At 45.0% G+C, this 18768-nt stretch overlaps 1 protein-coding gene across 1 annotated transcript in view; it reads right to left on the bottom strand.

Moving 5' to 3' along the window:
- Window positions 1–13447: 13447 nt before the first annotated feature.
- LOC146855753 (NLR family CARD domain-containing protein 3-like) overlaps window positions 13448–18768 on the bottom strand; it is a 203160-nt gene continuing 197839 nt past the window's right edge. Inside the window, exon 4 of the mRNA XM_085653670.1 lies at window positions 13448–18581. Coding sequence (XP_085509796.1) covers window positions 18242–18581 — 340 coding nt within the window. The 3' untranslated portion in view covers window positions 13448–18241. The remainder of the gene's footprint in view (window positions 18582–18768) is intronic.

Raw genomic sequence — 18768 nt, 5'->3', positions numbered from 1 at the left:
AGACAAGAGAGAAAGAGACAGGGAAAACAATTATGTGACCTAACAAAACTTAAAGAGAACTGAATTCATTTCTATTTCAAATTTTATCAAAATTTAAGGGAATTTGTGGTGATATTAAAAATCACCAAAGGGGGGATTGATGGAGCAGGTAAAGCAAAATGTTGTATACCGCCTCTATTTTGCATGAAATACTAATCACTTAACCGACTTATATTATAATTTGAATTAACTATTTGCAGTGTTATATTAATCAACCATTTACACTTTTAGTAAACACAAATTACACGCGGGACTCATTGCTATTTGCATGACAGAATAACCCAAATAACTAACTGTGGTACGCCTATTAATAATAGTACGTTTGATAATAGGATATTGCATGATTTATGTTGCTTTTGTGACGTTTGCGTTCCCGTTTGGACCGAATGGTGAGTTTTTATTGCTTTAAATGTCGCTAAAAGCTAGGAAAATACTAATACATAAAGGGATTAGTGAGGGTTTAAAGTTAGAATCTTCATTTCGGTGTATTAATTATTCTTTTGTGTTTGTTTTGCTTAAGTTGGCATTTGGGCCTACCAAACCATGACATCCAAAATGGAGTTCAGAAGTGGCCACCGTCTCGTGAGCGCGATGTCTACTGCGCAGACGCGGATGGCTCCATAGACCTCCAGGCAACCTCAAGTCAGAGCACAATGTTCCTGGTCAAGGATAGGAACATGGAGGACTGCCAAACTTCAGTTAGTAAAAACCAATACAAGAACAATGAATATCCACAACCAGGAGAGAATACATTGTTTCATGGACAAGTCCAGGACCGAGGAAGTGACTTAACATTTCTTTGGGAACCAAAAGTCTGAGAAAGGTCGACGATGTTAAAATTTCCTTCAATTGACCAATCAGATTGCAGTATTGGTAAAAGAATGTTTCATGTTATCCCAAATTTTATTATAAAAAGGGTAGTAGAATAGGAGTTATCCCCGCACACCCCTACCGGCCCCACAGGCGATGACAGACGAGCTAGATGCTTGCACGATTCCTGGTCCTTTGGAGATCTTTGGGACTGTGACGTGCTGAGCAATGATCTTTTCCGGACTTTTGAGTCTTGGCCTGCTTATTGGGACAATTGAGCAGAGAAATTTGATATATGCAGAGCCAATTGAATTAGAAAAGCACCGATAGCAAGAATAGGTAAATATAAATGTCATGCGATTTGTGCTGTTTGACTAAATTTCAACTTGATTGACCAAAATGCTAATTATATAATTGCAAACAAGATTTAGATAAACAAAAATTTGATTAACAGAAATTTCGAGTTTGTGATCTTTCCAAATGAGAGATTACAGGATTCTGAAGCTTAAAATGTGTTTTAGCTGGTTCTAAATCACCATCAACCAGTCCAACTAATTGGTCCGTCGACCAAGTGGTGGAGTGCCTTGATGTTAAGGTTAGGATCCTATAGGTGGTGATGCAAATGTATATTCTGTAATATAATTTTTCTTTCCTATAGGTAATAAGGTACTCCCACATGTCCAGCGCATCATCATCCCTCCTGTTTGCAGACTCGTGAGAGAAACGTATGAATGCTCGTGTTATGGGCCCCACCAATTAATGCGTGTGTGAATAAGATAGCGTGACGACGGGTCTGCGACGGAGGGAGGATCTGTAAATTTGTCCCCCCAGTTTTGCGCTGGATCAGGAGTCTGGTCTGGCATGCCTCCTTTGCATCTCATTAGCGATGCGCTGGGAGGCATGCTGACAAGGGGTGCTAATGCAAGGATACACGCGCTAGCGTGTCCTTGTTGATAATGCGATAATATTATGGCCGCTTTTCTCCCGAAAATGGGCTCTAAAGCGGCGATAATATTATCGCCGCACCTTGTTAATATGCCCTGAAGCACGGTATAATCCTCCCATTAGGTGTACTGTTAAACAAAAGCCTCCCAGCAAAAAGCCTTTTTAAAAACAATTTTACTCCTTCAGGGTGCACAGCGTAGCACTTGAACGTTCGTGCCTGGAGAAATTGACAGCGTTAATAACTGATGCAATCATTCTGTCCGGCATCTGAGCGGCCATCTGGGCGCAAACGACAGAAAGCATTCGCTGCTTGGATCCCGTGCTAAGCAATGAAAAATATTCATACAGTTTACTCTTCAACCTGCAGTCACAGCAAAAAATCAACCAAACTCATGCAGAACTACATTATACATACTTATTTTTCGAGGCACTGCTTTCCTTCCAGAGGGTCCCTGACTGCTGGTATGCTTCAGAGGTGCGCAGGACCTTGCTAGGCCCTACCACGCATCTCTAAAGTATACGCAGCTGCATGCCAGCCAGGCTCCAGCAGGGTGGACCTAGCTGTCTGCAGACTGCACCAGACCATTAAGTCTGCATTTCCGGCGCTATATAAACATTAACACTCATTGAAGTGCAGAGTGACTCTGCCAGAGAATCACTCTGCACTTCAAAGACTGTTAATGTTTATGGCGGGAAAGCGACTGTTCAAGAGCTACAGGCAGCTGGCTGCTGGCTTTGTCATCATGAGCGTTGGCTGGCAGTCCTGCATGATGAGCGTGTGCCGTGTGGACATTGCAAAGTCCATAATAATTAACCGTACGTCGTCGTACGAGTAAACAGGACAGAAGAGCGAGCCAGGTTCGAGTCTCTGCGTCAATGGCTTAACTTTTTTTGTGCAACCTAGTGTGCATCAGGGTTCATTCATGGCCAATGAACCCTGCAGCACAGTGCACACTACGTCAGAAAAAAATGTTGAGCCATCGGAATTATGGCGGTATTGGTGTGCTGGCCACAGCACAGCTGACTCAGCTGCCGACTTTGGAGAAGGTGCCTATGCAACTTGAGTCATGTGCACAGCACTACGGCCATGACTGCAGTGCACACTAGAGTACTGCTGCTCGCATTAACGTGTTATTATGTATATACAAAAACTGACAACACAACAACAACAAAAACATAGCTAATAGTAACTCACTCACTCGTCGTCTAGTAGTTCGGACTAAACCAGGTGCCTACAGGGGGCTCAGCTGCCAGACAGTGCTGCTGCCAAAAAAGTAACTGGATGCACACACTGCCGGAGTTTCCGCAAGGCCGCCTCAGCCTCAGGGCTCAGGCCTCCTGGGTAAGAGGTCAGGCGGAGCTCAGCTCTCCTGAGTGCGCCTCCCGACTTCCTCTCTCTCCACTCCCTCAATCAAAAAAATGGGCATGGCAGCCACGCAAGGGAAGGAAGAGAGAGCAGTCCAGAGAGAGGCTGAGCTAGGGGGGAAGCAAATGACCAATCACTGCACGGCTTTACAATAAAGCCATGCAGTGATTGGTGACTATGTCCATACATGCTCCGAGCCAATGCCAACTCGGGGCTCCACGTTCTCTTCCTAGAGATGCACTCAGACATGTGGTAACCGCTCTCAGCAAATACAAATGCTGCTCCAGCAGCGCCAGGATTGGCTTAGCAGGGATACTCGCCGCTCATTAGGAGACTGAGGGCTGTGGTGTTGATCAACCCTTGCTCTCCTAACATGCAGCCGCCAGCCAGAGCAAAGACTAGTTTGCATGTCTGGGCTGGTCGGAGAAATTCTCCGACCCAAACCCAACATGTGCACTTTGCTGCTGTGCGCTCGGCTCGACCACCCCCTGCTGACAATGACATGTCAGTCAGCATGACGACGCTGGACTCAGCCCTGCGCCCTAAGGGACGCACCGCCACTGCTATATACTAGTGTCTGGCATGAGGACTGAATAAAGGCTGTGAAACATTTCCTATGGTCACGCCCCATCACATACAATGAGTACATGAGGCTGCTTCTAGAAATCATGTTGTATTGGTGACTTACTAAGAACGTATTTATGTTTAATGATGAGCTCAATGAGCAACAAAGGGGGACTGCAATAGCTACATATTTTGCCACCCGCTGTGCAAATTTTCTTACGGGCTGGTGGGAGGAGCTGGTACTGAGTGATTCTGACAAGTGGAGTGAGCACATTATTCTATGGGTATGTTTCATAGAGAATATTTTTGTGCAATGGAGAGGGAGTACCAAGTTGGCAGAAGAATTTGTGAGAGAAATGAATGTGAATAACCTTAACCTGAACATTGTTAGTAAATTCAGTGACAAAGAGCTTGAGGTCTTGGATGTGAAGTTCCATATAGACGATGCTAAATTGACTACCACAAGCTACAGGAAATGGAGTGCGGGCAACAGTACCTTGCACGCAAATAGCTTTCACCCAGAGCCTCTTAAAAACAGCATACCTTATGGAGACATGCTTAGGGGTAAAAGACTATGCAGCTCTCAAGAGAAATATGTGAAGGTGGAAGAGGAGATAGGGCGAAGATTAAGAGAAAGAGGCTATAAAGAACAGGTGTTAGAGTTTGCCAGGAGTAGAGTATCCAATATATCAAGGGAGGATGCCCTGTTTAAAGCTTGTAAAAAAGATGAACAAAGTGTAGGAGTTGGCCAATTCATGGGTTAGAAGACTGCTAGTAGAATACAGATTACCTATAGAAGAACAAAATCAATGACAGATGAATTGGTGAAGAGTACTGTAAGTACTAAGAAAGATTTGTGGCTTTAACCATGTGATGGTTTTGTTCAGTGCCATATCTCTAAGGCCTGAAGGCATGGTGATAGTGCCACTTTCATCCAAACATTTTTTAGTGGTAAACAGCTCAAAATTAGTGGTCACTTAAACTGTAAGATGGAGTATGCTGTTCATATCTTGAATGGCCCTCACCCTAAGTTGTATGTTGGTAGTACAATTTTGCTAGTACACAAGTGCATTCTACAACATATAAGGGCCATAAAGAACGATGGTTCCACCTATCCTGTTGCTAGGCACTTTCATCTTCAGCAAGGGGGTGATCCCAACAATATGAAATATAGCAAGATTGATCATGTCAAGAGAGACTTGAGAGGAGGTCTTAGAGAAATCAATTTGCACAGGTTGGAGTTGAGGTATATTTCGTCTCTGAATAGTAAGGAACCTTGGGGGTTAAATATATATGAAGAGATGTATGTTCATCTGCAAATTTGCTTGATGATGAGTTGGAATGTTTTGATTTGGTAGGATGCAGTTTTCATTATGTAATTTTATGATGTTTTTGCATGTTTTTAATGGAGGTATTTTCTTTATTCTTTTCCCTTTCATCTAGATAATTGAATATGAATTTGTTGTGAAAATATTGGGAAGTAGCTTTGGCTCTCACAATATCAAGTTCTTGTGAATAATTGGATATGATACTCTGCATTAACTTCATCTCAACGAGTAATGGATATCAAGTGTATAATTGTAGTGAGTATTATGAGTTTCAGCCCACTTGGGTGTGATTATTGGACCTATATCCTATTGATTAATATGGGTCCAACAGTTTATATCTGTTGCTGAGTAAGACTAATTTGGATTATATATTTATTTTGTTATCAAATGTATTTAACGTGCTTTATGTTTAAGTCCATTTTCTAAAAAATATTCTTTGATTAATTATTTTTTCCACACGTATACGCGATCATGAAGGCGGGAGGTAGTATGTCGTCAATGTTTGTTTTCTTTTTTCATGAGACAGGTGTATTTCATAGCATTGCAAAATGGCATCACTTATCGCGACCAAGGCTTTTGAGGGAGCTGACAAGCGTTGATGGGTCTATCTTTGCTGTTTAAATAAATAGTTTGCACCGTAAATCGTCCTTTGTGTGCTGGTTCTTTCCTGCATTAGAGTGAGTCTATTATTATTATAAATATTATATATTTAGTTATATATTTTACCCAGTGGCAGCTGCTACAGAAACTGGGGAAAAGGGGGGTTCCCATAATGCATTTTCCCCATTTGATTTTGCATAGGAAAATTAGACACAGCTACTTCCAAAACATCTGAACGGAATCACACCAAATTTGGCAGAAAGCCGGATCTTGGTCCAGAAATGGTGCTTTTTGTGATTTGGTGTAAATACGTTCAGTAGGTTTAGAGAATCTGCGGAGCTCACAGATCTCAAAATGAGATCTAATTGGCTGCCACCACACCAAGAAAGATGTGGCTGCAACCATCGGAGGACTCAGAGACTCAGTCCCCTGACCTAGTTTAAAGTAAACAAAAGAAAGATATAGCCGCCCTAGGCCTGGTGGGAGGGTCCCAGAGAGACACCCCCCATGGAGCCAAAACAGCCATGGAGGATCTGGGATCCGGTAAAAAAATGGCAGTCTCCCGCCATTCATTTAAAAAGAAAACGGGATGGGGCCATGGCCTTCAGGGATGGCAAAATTGTATTTTTGGGGGAATTGGTGCACAGACTCATCCCCAAACCTGGGTTGTTGGGCCCCGGGGACCGCATCCACTTGTGTAATTTCTAAAATAGAGGGGAGGGGGGCATGTGGCCACCTCCTGAGCCACTGTTGGGCCCCAGGGGTCAATAGAATGTTGGTCAGGGCACGTCAGGCCCCCCTACCTGAGCTGTGCACTGGCTCCAGGTACACCATCCCCAGAAATGTGGTGCAGTAATGGTGCAGCTCCTGCCCAGGGGGGAGCAGTGAAACATGCTGCTCTGGTCTGGATGGAAGCAAAAGAATGGTTCTGGCTCCCAGTATCGTGCTGCCTAAGAAGCCAACTGGGGCAGCGGGTTTTGTGGCTCCCCCACGGACGCCATTCCGGGGCATCCACAAAAAAGTTAAACAGGGACGGCTCCCAGGAGAGGATCCGTCAAAAGTTGTGGGGGCAATGTGATTCCCCAATAGTCCCTAACAAGAATTATTTTGTGGGGTTCCCGGGTGGGCACCGGGGCACCCGAGTTAATTAAAAAAAGGAAAGAAAAAATGCTTGCGCCTGTACATGGAGCCACTTGCAAATGCCGGTGGAGTTGCTGGAGGCCCTGGGGCTCCCCCCTCAAACCCAAACAAAAAGAATATGTGGGTGTCCTGGGTGGGCACTGGGACACCCAAACTATAAATGAGTGGCAGAAGTAGCTCATTTATTATTAAATGCTCTGACATGGAGAGCTCCATAATGCCCTGGGAGGGCTTTTTATTTACATTTTTAGAAGGGGCAAGGACACCTTCAAGCATTTTTTTTAAATGTTGTTGGGGGCTGCAGGAAGTGCAGCAGCCCACAGCAACATTTAAAAAATAAGGAACAGTAAGTCTTCTCAATAATTTAATCCAGAACTCCAGGAGAGCGTACCATATTTTTAAAGGACTCTTAGCTATAGCTCTATTCTCTTCAGCTGGAGTGCAGGGCCCTCTTGTGGTTATATAAATGACTGCATTTTGAGGGCTGCAAAATGTTAAAAGAAAGACTGAGACATTTAAAAAAAAAAAAAAACTTTATTAAACGTTGTTTAAGATAATCACTTTTATTAAAAGTTACACTGTATGACTTATTAAAACATTTATTTGATTATAATTATTGTTGATATTTTTACAAAGATGATAGATCTGTTTTATATATATTGATATGCTATCCCCTTGATAAAGCTAATAGTCCTACTTTTCATATTTTGGTGTTGTGCCCTTTTGACAAGTCAGTAATTCTGCCTCACGTAAAATAACACCTGTTAAATCAATCAAGGCATTTATAGAGCGCACTACTCACCCGTAGGGTCTCAAGGCGCTTGGGGGGGGGGGGGGTGCCGTTACTGCTCGAACAGCCAGGTCTTCAGCTTGTTCCTGAAGGAGAGGTGGTCCTGGGTCAGGCGTAGGTCGGTCGGGAGGGAGTTCCAGGTCTTGGCGGCCAGGTAGGAGAAGGACCTTCCTCCTGTTGTCGCTCTTCGGATGCGGGGGACGGCGGCGAGGGCGTGGCTGGCTGATCGGAGGTGGCGTTTGGGAGCGTAGAAGTTGATTCGGTTGTTGAGGTAGATCGGGCCTTGGTCGTGGAGGGCTTTGTGTGCGTGGGTGAGGAGACGGAAGGTGATTCTTTTGTTGACGGGGAGCCAATGCAGGTCTCTCAGGTGTCCGGAGATGTGGCTGTTTCGTGGGACGTCGAGGATGAGTCTGGCTGAGGCGTTCTGGATCCGCTGGAGTCTCTTCTGGAGCTTGGCGGTGGTACCGGCGTAGAGGGCGTTGCCGTAGTCCAGTCGGCTGGTGACGAGGGCCTGGGTGACGGTCTTCCTGGTCTCGGTGGGGATCCACCAGAAGATCTTCCGTAGCATGCGTAGGATGTTGAAGCACGCCGAGGAGACGGCGTTGACTTGCCTGGTCATGGAGAGGGAGGAGTCCAGGATGAAGCCCAGGTTGCGTGCGTGGTCTGTCGGTTTGGGTGCGGTGCCCAGGGCGGGGGGCCACCAGGAGTCGTCCCAGGCGGAGGGCGAGGGGCCCAGGATGAGGACCTCCGTCTTGTCTGAGTTCAGTTTCAGGCGGCTGGTCGTCATCCACTCGGCTACATCTTTCATCCCTTCGTGCAGATTGGCTCTGGCGGCGGCGGGGTCGTTGGTCAGGGAGAGGATCAGCTGGGTGTCGTCGGCGTAGGAGATTATGTTGAGGTTGTGTTGGCGTGCGATGGCCGCGAGGGGGCTCATGTAGACGTTGAAGAGGGTGGGGCTCAGCGAGGATCCTTGAGGGACGCCGCAGATGACTTTGGTGGCCTCTGACTTGTACGGTGGTAGGCGGACTCTCTGTGTCCTTCCGTCGAGGAAGGAGATGATCCATTCCAGTGCCTTCTCCTGGATTCCGACGTTGCTGAGGCGCTGTACTAGGGTGCGGTGGCAGACCGTGTCGAATGCCGCGGAGAGGTCTAGGAGGATGAGGGCCGCGGTGTCTCCGTTGTCCATCAAGGCTCTGATGTCGTCGGTGGCAGCGATGAGGGCGGTCTCGGTGCTGTGGTTGGCTCGGAAGCCAGACTGTGAGGGGTCGAGGGATCCATTTGTCTCGAGGAAGGCGGCCAGCTGCTTGTTGATGGTCTTCTCGATGACTTTGGCTGGAAACGGGAGGAGCGAGATGGGGCTGTAATTCTTGAGTTCGGTGGGGTCCGCAGTGGGTTTCTTGAGTAGAGCGCTGAGTTCGGCGTGCTTCCAGCTCTCAGGGAAGGTGGCGGTGTCGAAGGAGGTGTTGATAATGTCCCGCAGGTGGGGTGCGATGACAGCGTCTGCCTTGTTGAAGACGTGGTGAGGGCAGGGGTCGGTCGGAGATCCGGAGTGGACGGAATTCATCATGCGGACGGTGTCTTCGGTGCTGATCGGAGTCCAGGCGCGGAGGGTGGTGGTGGGCGGCGTTGCTGTGGTTGTGGCGTGCGTCGGATGAATGCTGAAGCTGTTGTGTATGTCTGCGATCTTGTTGTGGAAGTAGGAGGCGAGGGAGTTGCACAGGTCTTGCGATGGGGTGATGTCGTTGTTTCCTGCGCTGGGGTTGGAGAGCTCTTGCACGACGTTGAAGAGTTCTTTCCAGTTGTGTGCGTTGTTGTCCAGCCGGTCTTTGAATGCAGTTTTCTTGGCGGCGCGGATCAGTTGGTGGTGCTTCCGGGTGGCGAGCTTGAGGGTGGTCATGTTGTCCGGTGTTGGTTCCCTTCTCCAGACTTTCTCGAGGGCTCGGCAGTTCTTCTTGGAGCTCTTGAGTTCGTCGGTGAACCATGGGGCCTTCTTGCTGCCGGGTCTGCTGGGCGGGGTCCTCAGAGGGGCGAGTTCGTCCGCGCAGTTGCTGATCCACTTCGTGAGGTTTTCGGCGGCCTGGCTGGGGTTCGCTGAGCTGGCAGGAGGGTGCTGGCTCAGGGAGGCGGCGAGCTGGTCGGCTGTGATCTTGTTCCAGCTTCTACGGGCAACCTGTTGCTGGTGGTGGTGGATCGTCGTTCTTTTGAAGGTGAAGTGGACACAGCTGTGGTCCGTCCAGTGAAGTTCTGTGGCGTGGCTGAAGGCGATGTCTGTGCTGGATGAGAAGACGGCGTTGAGTGTGTGTCCGGCAAGGTGGGTGGGGGTGGACACCAGCTGCTTGAGTCCAAGGTTGGCGAGGTTGTCGAGCAGGGTGCTGGTGTTGCGGTCGTTGTTGTTCTCCAGGTGGAAGTTGAGGTCCCCCAGGAGGATGTAGTCAGCGGAGGGGAGGGCATGCGGGCTGACGAAGTCGGCGATGTCCTCGCTGAATTGGGTGCGTGGTCCCGGGGGTCGGTAGATCAGGGTGCCTCTGAGGGTGGTCTTCGGGTCGGTGTGGATCTGGAAGTGCAGGTGTTCGGCGGTGGTTAGGGAGTTGTCGTTGCTGGTCGTGATACGGATGGTGTTCCTGTGGATGATGGCGATGCCTCCTCCCATCTGGTTGGCGGTGCGGTCCCTCCGGGTGATCTTGTAGCCCTCAGGGATGGCGATGGCGATGTCGGGCGCTGAAGAGGCGTTCATCCAGGTCTCCGTGAGGAAGGCAACGTCCGGGGCTGTGGTGTCTAGGAGGTTCCAGAGTTCGATGGCGTGTCTGTGGACGGAGTGGGTGTTGAGGAGGATGCACTTGAGGTGGTTGCTGCTGGTGTTCGGCTTGCCAGGTGCTGGTGGCGGGCAGGTCCGGATGCAGGTGAACTTGCAGGCGTGACAGCTGAAGGGTCCGTGGGTGCGTCTCGGGGTGGCTCGGTAGCATCCTGGGAATCGGCCGGTGTTGAGTGCGATGAGGGTGGCGGCGGTGTACGTCAGGCGGGTCGGCCGGGGTCCTCGTGGGCCAGGGGTCCTGGCGCTGGGCGCGGTCCGGTCGCAGACGGGCGCAGACGGGCTTACCTTTGGCGCGCCTTCGGCGCACAATCGGCGCGCCCACTGCACGTGACCGCTGCGCGTGACTGCTGCGCGTTCGCACGGTCGCCATATATGGCGAAGTGCGCGGGGGGGCGGAGCAGCTGGGAGGCGGTCACGTGGCGGCAGCCGGGCAGCGAGGCAGTTAGGCAGGGAGGCACACGCAGCAGCTGGTGGCTGTGCGGCGCGGGGGTGTCCTAGAACTAGGTCACACTCACCTGGGTCGCACGGTCGCCATATATGGCCAAGTGCGCGGGGGGGCGGAGCAGCTGGGAGGCGGGAGCGGGGAGGGTACAGGGGGGAAAAAGGGGCGGGGTTAGCGGCGGTGGCGGGAAGCGGGGAGCGGGGAGGGAAGACGGAGGGCAGCTACACGGACAGCAAACAGCAAACAGCAAAACAGGCAATACAGGCAATACAGAAGTCAAAAATAAACAATTTACAACAATTCTAACTACGATGACACCAGGGTGAGAAGCGGCGAGCACGGACCACGCCGCTCGAAGGAGGGGGCGTGGTCACGCGGCGGCAGCCGGGCAGCGAGGCAGTTAGGCAGGGAGGCACACGCAGCAGCTGGTGGCCGTGCGGCGCGGGGGTGTCCTAGAACTGTTGTAGTGACTAGTAAAATATAGAAAACATACTACTATTTCAAACATTGTGACTAAAGTAATTTAAATAATCAAGATAGAGGCACTTCAAACTTAAAGTATACATCAGAATAAAACAAAATTAAATAAACATTTGTATTCAAGAAATTCATTACAGTGAAGTTGCATCGTTTGTGAAAGTCCAGTTTCCTTGTTGATGATCTGCCAGCATTGTTAGATTGTATGTCCAAACAGTCATATTATGATCTTATAATAATTAATTGAATTGCAACATAACAAGAGAAAAAGAAATTAAATAGAAAAAGAAATCTAAAAAGAATGAAGCCCCAGTGGGCATACTGATATATAGAAGGTTCTTATAATCACACAATTAACTCACCATAATTTCATACAACATCAGTAGCTCTAATTCATCTATCACGTAATTGTGACAATGTCTATAAACCCAAATCACTTCTATCAATGCCATTAGTCTTTGGTAGTTGCATCCCCAATTAAAGAAAATGTATATACTTATTGCAATTTGTTCAGAGCAAATATGCCCAAAAGGGCTACACATAAACACTCATATTCAAAAAAGATGAAAATATAAATAATCACTTTGCTAGATGGAAGAAGTTAAACACAGCTTAATTATAGGAATGTGTGCAGGTCATCTCCAATATTTACTCCGTGAGGTGCCTTGCTTTCAAGCTCATGTATATACCTTTATCCAGCCGCCTTAGTGTTTTCTCCTGATTGCCTCCCCTGAAATTATACTGCACTGAATCCATGAAAAAATATTGCAAATGATTGATTTGACGTTTGTGAAATTCATCAGTGTCTAGCGACCGAATAAAAACTGTCCTTGCTGTTTATCGCCCTGATGTGTTGCAGAATTCTCTTTTGGGCCTGTAGTGTGATACTACCCACATACTTGCAGTTGCATGGGCAAGATAAAACATACACTGTTTACTTGGTCTTACAATTAAAGGCTCCTGAAATTTGTATCTTTTGTTGTGAAATTAAGTTGTGTATTTTGTGGTGGTAACACCAAATTTGCACGCTTTTGCATTTACTACATTTGTGGAAGCCTCTGCTCTGTTGGAGCCACGTTTTTTTGGTGGTCATTTAAGGACTGCTTCTAAAAAAGTCATCACACACAGAGCGTGCTATTTTGAAAGTAATGCTAGGAGTCCTTGACATTTTAGAGCCAATTATTGAGTCTACTTTAATAAAATGCCAATGCCCATGCAGTATCATGCGAATGGAGCTTTCTTGACTATTGTATATAATAATTTGTCTAATATGTTGGGCTTGCTGCTTCTTTCTGATTTAGATTTATCACTAAAAAGAAGGGATTCTTTGCTTTGCAGGTTGGCTCTGCATTTAGACTTCTCTAGTAGGTCCCTGGGGTACCCTCTTTCTAGAAATCTCTAGATCATTCCATGTTGATTGGACTCAAAATCGTCCTTAAGCACACACAGATGTTGAAAATGATGATCAGATGGTGTCTATAATTTTTTTTTGCATGTTCAACAAGGAAGTGTTAAAAAACGAAGAGGTGCATTAATCGGCACCAACTTCGCCCCCAGTTATACTTGTTTGCATATGGACTAGTGGGCGGAGTAGGTGCTCAAGAGAATGCATGCAAATTCATGGAATGGAAATGTAATCTTATGGGTCAGATTTATTAATGACCTCGTTGTGATTTGGAAAGGTTCCATTGAAAGTGTTCATGGATTTGTGCAAGAAATACATCTTAATAATTTGAATCTGCAATTTACAAGCAGTATCAGCGCTACAGAGGTCAATTTCTTAGATCTAACTATATTAATTGAGGGAAGCAATATTGAAACCAATTGTTCAGAAGAATCCACAGCAGGGAACACTAATTTGAACGCACCAAGCTTCCATCCTAGAAATTTTACAGCAAGCATAACATTTGGGGACTTTTAAGACTAACAAAGAATTGCAGCAGAAAGGATGATCTTGAATCTGATCAGCATGAAATGATTGAGAGATTTATAGAAAGAGGGTACTTCAGGGACTTATTAGAGAGGTATAAACACAGAGTCAAACTGCACAGCAGAGTTGACTGACTTCTTTCTGCAGACCTTCTCGTTTTGGTGCATGACGGCATTCAGCCATTTTAGAGTTTGTGTGTGTATATAAATAAATATATATATATATATTATATCTTTCAAAACTGCAGTGCTTCTTCTGCCCCACTCAGCCTGTGGTAGTTGGAGCGTGCGCCGGCGAAGCCCCCAGTCAAAGGTTACGCACAACAAACGAAGTAAAATGCTCTCTCAGGGGTTCAGTTTGAGCTCAGATTTTATTCCAGTCACGCGTTTCGTGGAACACAGTCCCCTTGTTCACACACTGAGTAGTTTGCAAAACCACATCTCTTAACGTCACCGGCAATATAAACAAAGGACAAGCTTTTTTGCCACATCTACTTGTAAACACAGTTACTGCGGCATCCATTTTGCAATGTAGCTTTATACATACCCGCAGGTGGTTAGTGCCATGTGTATTCACCGTACGCACTTAACATCCGGACAACAGATATGTTGGAACAAGATGGAATCTTTCTTAGGATGTATGCATTGTTATGTCCATCATTGTAAACAACACATTGTAAACATTTCATACCCTATGCAACACGTATACATCTATGCATCAATCAAATTCTTTACAAGAAGAACCCTGTCCTTCAGCAGCCAGTTTCATTTCTAAACATACTCTTAAAATCTGTGGCTTGAATAGACAGACGCTTCTCAAAACATACATTCAAACGAAGTTACTCCCACTTTTTATCCCCACCTAATTTTTTTTCATTTCGGAAAGACTGAAAAATTCATCCCTGCAAATTGAATAAAGTTAGTAATCCTTTCCATAGTGGGGTTCAGCACTAGATTATGAACTTCCTGAACCAGATTCCCATTGCATTTTATTAGGTGTAGTTCAAATAAGTAGTAGGATTTTGAATCACAGAATTCTATATTTCGTATGCTCTAAGAAATAAAGTGGGAATAGTAAGCCTAATGTATGGAATTGCACAAGTCTCTGGAATAAAGGTAGACTAAAGCTGTGATGATAAGTGCCTGATGAATTTCGATATGTGTGGTAACTCCCTTTGCCACATATCAGAATTGGGAGTGCTGCATTCATTGCTGCACCCCCTGCATGTTTCCCATGAGAAAAATGCTGAGTAAATTCTCATACATGTGGAATTTGGGTTAAAAACACAGTGTGTGCATGTAATTCCTAATTTTGCTTGACGAAACTCACCCCACCTCACGTAGTTGGTATGTACCAGATTCAGGAAATACCTCAACCTCCTCTAGGGCACTCATAATTGGGGTCTTGATGAATGTCTCAATTGTTGTTAGTCAAGTCAAAAAAACCACTTTATTCGATTAAATAAAAATCATAAAAGTATACTATACAGTTATACAGTTAAAAAGTTAAAAAGTTTCCAGAACATTTTATACAGATAAAAAATGTTTTTTGAATATTTTAAAGTACATTAGCAATAAATCCACACAAGCTAGAATTTGATAAAAATATAATATGGTGCATAATCCCAGTATCTCATGTGTTATAGGCTGGTTAAATAAAAATATCTCATACAGTACTCGAATAAGCGATTACAAGACCAGGACCTGCATTTGGGTTGAGTCTTTTTTTTTTCTTCCCCGGATACAGGCAATCAGGAAATTGGCTACGCCAAACATTACTAATGGGGTCTCCATTAATTGGAGATAGCACAATGCGGGTTTAAACTGTACAAACCCCTTTTCCCTTAGCAGCGGTCTAATAAACTTTTTCCTGCTTTCGGAGAAGAAAGAACAGAAAAACACAAAATGTGTCTGGTCCTGATCAGAGAAATGATCACAGTCACAGGGCACATTTTCATTTGGGTGACACCACTTTTCATAATTTCCCAACAAAAAATTAACTTGATTAAATCTAAATTTTGTTAGGAGCCACCGATGATAGGGTCTGGTGACAATGGTCAAATAGGGTTGAATTGACAGAGACGAGATCAGCAAAAAATGAGACCTAACTGTAGGCTTTATAATTTCTATTGCTTCTCGTTCTGATTCACGTAGATTAATAAATTGAGTTTTTACCCATATAATGTCTTCTTTAGTTAGATTTTCCGGGTTCGAGTATAATTCAGGGCGACCCAAAAATGCTGCAGAAGTTTTGATAAAAGTCAGCCACAGAATGTCCACCACCCCATCCCTCTCCATACAGTCTCTAATGATCTTATGATTTAGTGTGAGGTTCGGGTTCAGCCAGATTTTAATCCAGAGTAAGAGTGGTGCCAGGTTTAAGACATCCGTAATATACCCTATCCCGAGCTCCATATGGGTTGCAAAGGATGATGTAGATTGGGGGAGACCCAAAACAGAACGAAGAAATTTATTTTCTTTTCTCTGGATTGGTGCTAGATCTTTATAGCCCCAAATACCTGCCCCGTACCTTGCTATGGCTAGGGTTTTGGATTTATAAATCATCAGTATAGCCTCAGCTGGTTTACCACCCAATCGTTTGGCGAAACCCAAGATAGCCGCCGAAGATCTTTTCACGGCTGCTACTTTGTTAGCAACTTGGGAACCCCAAGACCCTCTGTCATCAAACACTACACCAAGATAGGTGAATACTTTCACTCTCGATATTATTTGGCCATTACAAAAAAGAGTTCTCATATTTTTGCTACCTTTCCCTATGGCCATGACATGGGATTTCTCTACATTAGTAACTAGGTCCAGATTTTGCATAAAGACCCCAAAAGAATTTAGCAGATGTTGTAGGCCTATTGGGGTCCTTGAAAGCAGCACCGTATCATCAGCATATAATAGAACCGGGACTGCAGTTCCACTCATACAAGGAACGTCCGCTGATGCAGACGTCAAAAAAGAACCCAGTGAATTTATATACAGAGTAAAAAGCATTGGGGCCAAAATACACCCCTGCCGAACTCCCCTGCCAGACTTGAGGCCAGCAGAACACTTCCCGTCTTGAGTTATGCGGATAACCGCTGTTAGATCTTTGTGTAGCTCCGCCAAAGAGCTCACTAGTGCCCGGTCTAAACCCAACTCCAGGAGCATTGTCCACAGCTTCGACCTATTAACTAGGTCAAAGGCTGTGGACAGGTCCATGAAGGCCAGATATATTGCCCCTTTTGAGGCTACAGTGTATTTGCTAACTATTAAATGCAAATTCAGGCACTGATCTTCGGTGCCTCGACCTGTTCGGAAACCATACTGGGCATTACAGATGATGTCATTGTTAGTAGCCCAAGAGGAAATCCTAGACAAAATAACTTTCCCTAGAATTTTAAAGGACGAGTCCAATAGAGATATAGGCCGATAACATCTAGGGTCCCCCCTCTGGCCCTTCTTGAAGATCGGGACAATAATCGCTCGTGACCAGGAGGTAGGTAATCTACTGTTATCTATACAGACCATGTTAAATACATTAGCAAGGACCACGGACCAGATGTTAGAATGTGCCTTAAACAAGTCGGCAGGTACTCCATCAGGGCCAGGGGCCTTGTGAGCAACCGTCTCCTCAATAGCCTTTTGTGTCTCTTTAACAGTGAATCTCAGTGGGGGGTCTTCTTGGTTACATACAATCGGGGCAGAGACATCTGCAGGGAGGTCATTACCATAAATTTTCCCAAAATGGGTTAGCCAATCATGCTCAGATATATTTGAATCAAGCGGGGTGTTTTCCTTGTCATTAAAAAGTGGGGAATTAATTATTTCCCAGAATTTAGAGCTGTTCTTAAGGCTAGACTTATCATACAAGGAGTCCCAGGCAGTTTTTTTTATGACATTCTTGCGTGACTCAACAGTCATTTTGTAATGTTTCCTTAGTCTGGCGACTTCTGCTTTATCTCTGGGACTCTTTTTTAATTCCATCAGTAGGTCTCTATGAGCTTTTGAACATTTTTGGTCAAACCAACCATGAGGTTTTTGCTCCTTACGTGGTGACTTGCATGTTAAGTCTACGGCTACCTGCTGGCATATTAAGTCAAAGGAGGATATAATGTCTCCACCCCACCTTAATGGGTCCAGGCAGTTGTTAATTTCCTTGCCCACCTTATCAATCAGTGAGATGTAGAAAGCCTCTGGGATTATTTTATTCCATTTAAGTTTTCTCCCCTGATCTTGAGCGGATAATTCCACGGGGGGACTAAATTTGTATTTGTATTATCATTAAATAGGTATGGATTATTGTTACGTAGCTCTAATAAAACTGGATTGTGATCACTAAATGCAGCCTGAATTGCGTTATAAAAAATGACATTTTGCAACAACCCATAAGAGATAAAAATAAAATCTATAATAGTGTTACTATTCCTGGCGCTTTAGGTAGCTACCCGGTCGTTGGTGTCGAAGAACTCTGGTTCAGCCAGTTCAACATCGGACAGTAGATCTTCTAGGGCAGCACCCTTTGAGGAGTGTTCAAAATGTACATAGGGCAAGAAATCAATATCAGTTCTATCCCTATAATGACAATTCAGCTGACGCAGATGAGTATTAAAATCACCGAGAACAATTAAGTGAACAAAAGTGTTTTGACCATTCTAATAGTTCGTTAAAAACTTAGCCAATGCAGTAATATTTTCATTACAATATATAATACAAGGGGAATTATAAAAATTAACATACACAATTTTGTGATTGTTTGGGGAAGTAAATTCCACGGCTAAAAAATTCGGGGAAGAGGTGTTTAAAATTTTAGCGATACCTATATGTTTCACAGAGATCAGCAACAAAAGGCCCCCTCTATCTCTCCCAGAACTTGTTGCTGAAGCAGCTACAGAATACGATAGATATCCATCTAGCCAAAAATTACATTCCCTATCCCAAGTTTCCTGAAGTGCCACAACATCATACTCCTTAATTTGTTCAATCCATAAACTCAATTGTTGTTAGAATCTCAGTCCGACTTTTTTATCTCACTTGGTTTTATTTTTTTGATTAATTCTGAGATGTTCTCTTTTAATGACTCTATTCTTTTTGTTTTCGCTGCATCTTTCGCATGACTTAGCTCATCATCATCGTTTAAATCTGCCATCACTCTGTCGAATAGTTGAAGAAGCCATTCGGTATTGTATTGCTTCCATCCATTTGACAGCAGCCTTTGTACTTTCTCTTCTGCATAAAGCAGCACGTCTTCATCATCTGCGATCCTCAACACTATCTTCAGGTTTGGTCGATCCTGTTTTAGTTCCTTTAAATTTCTTATTCCAACAACCCCAAAAAGGTTCATACATAAGCTGCAAAACAAATACATAAAACATCTTTGTAAGTGAATGATAAGCTAGTTGTCTGCCTTATACTGTGTTCAATGTTTACGTATGCAAAAACCGAACCCATATCCTATCTATCTTTACATATGTGTTGGTGATAGTGATTGTAGGTCTGATTAAAGGTAGGTGTATAGGTTTGTCACACTGATAAAGC

Source organism: Triturus cristatus, chromosome 4_1 (assembly GCF_964204655.1).
Source record: "Triturus cristatus chromosome 4_1, aTriCri1.1, whole genome shotgun sequence".
NCBI classification, from domain to species: Eukaryota; Metazoa; Chordata; class Amphibia; order Caudata; family Salamandridae; genus Triturus; species Triturus cristatus.
The sequence above is the reverse complement of the archived record's forward strand: the minus strand, read 5'-3'. Positions and strand labels throughout refer to the sequence as shown.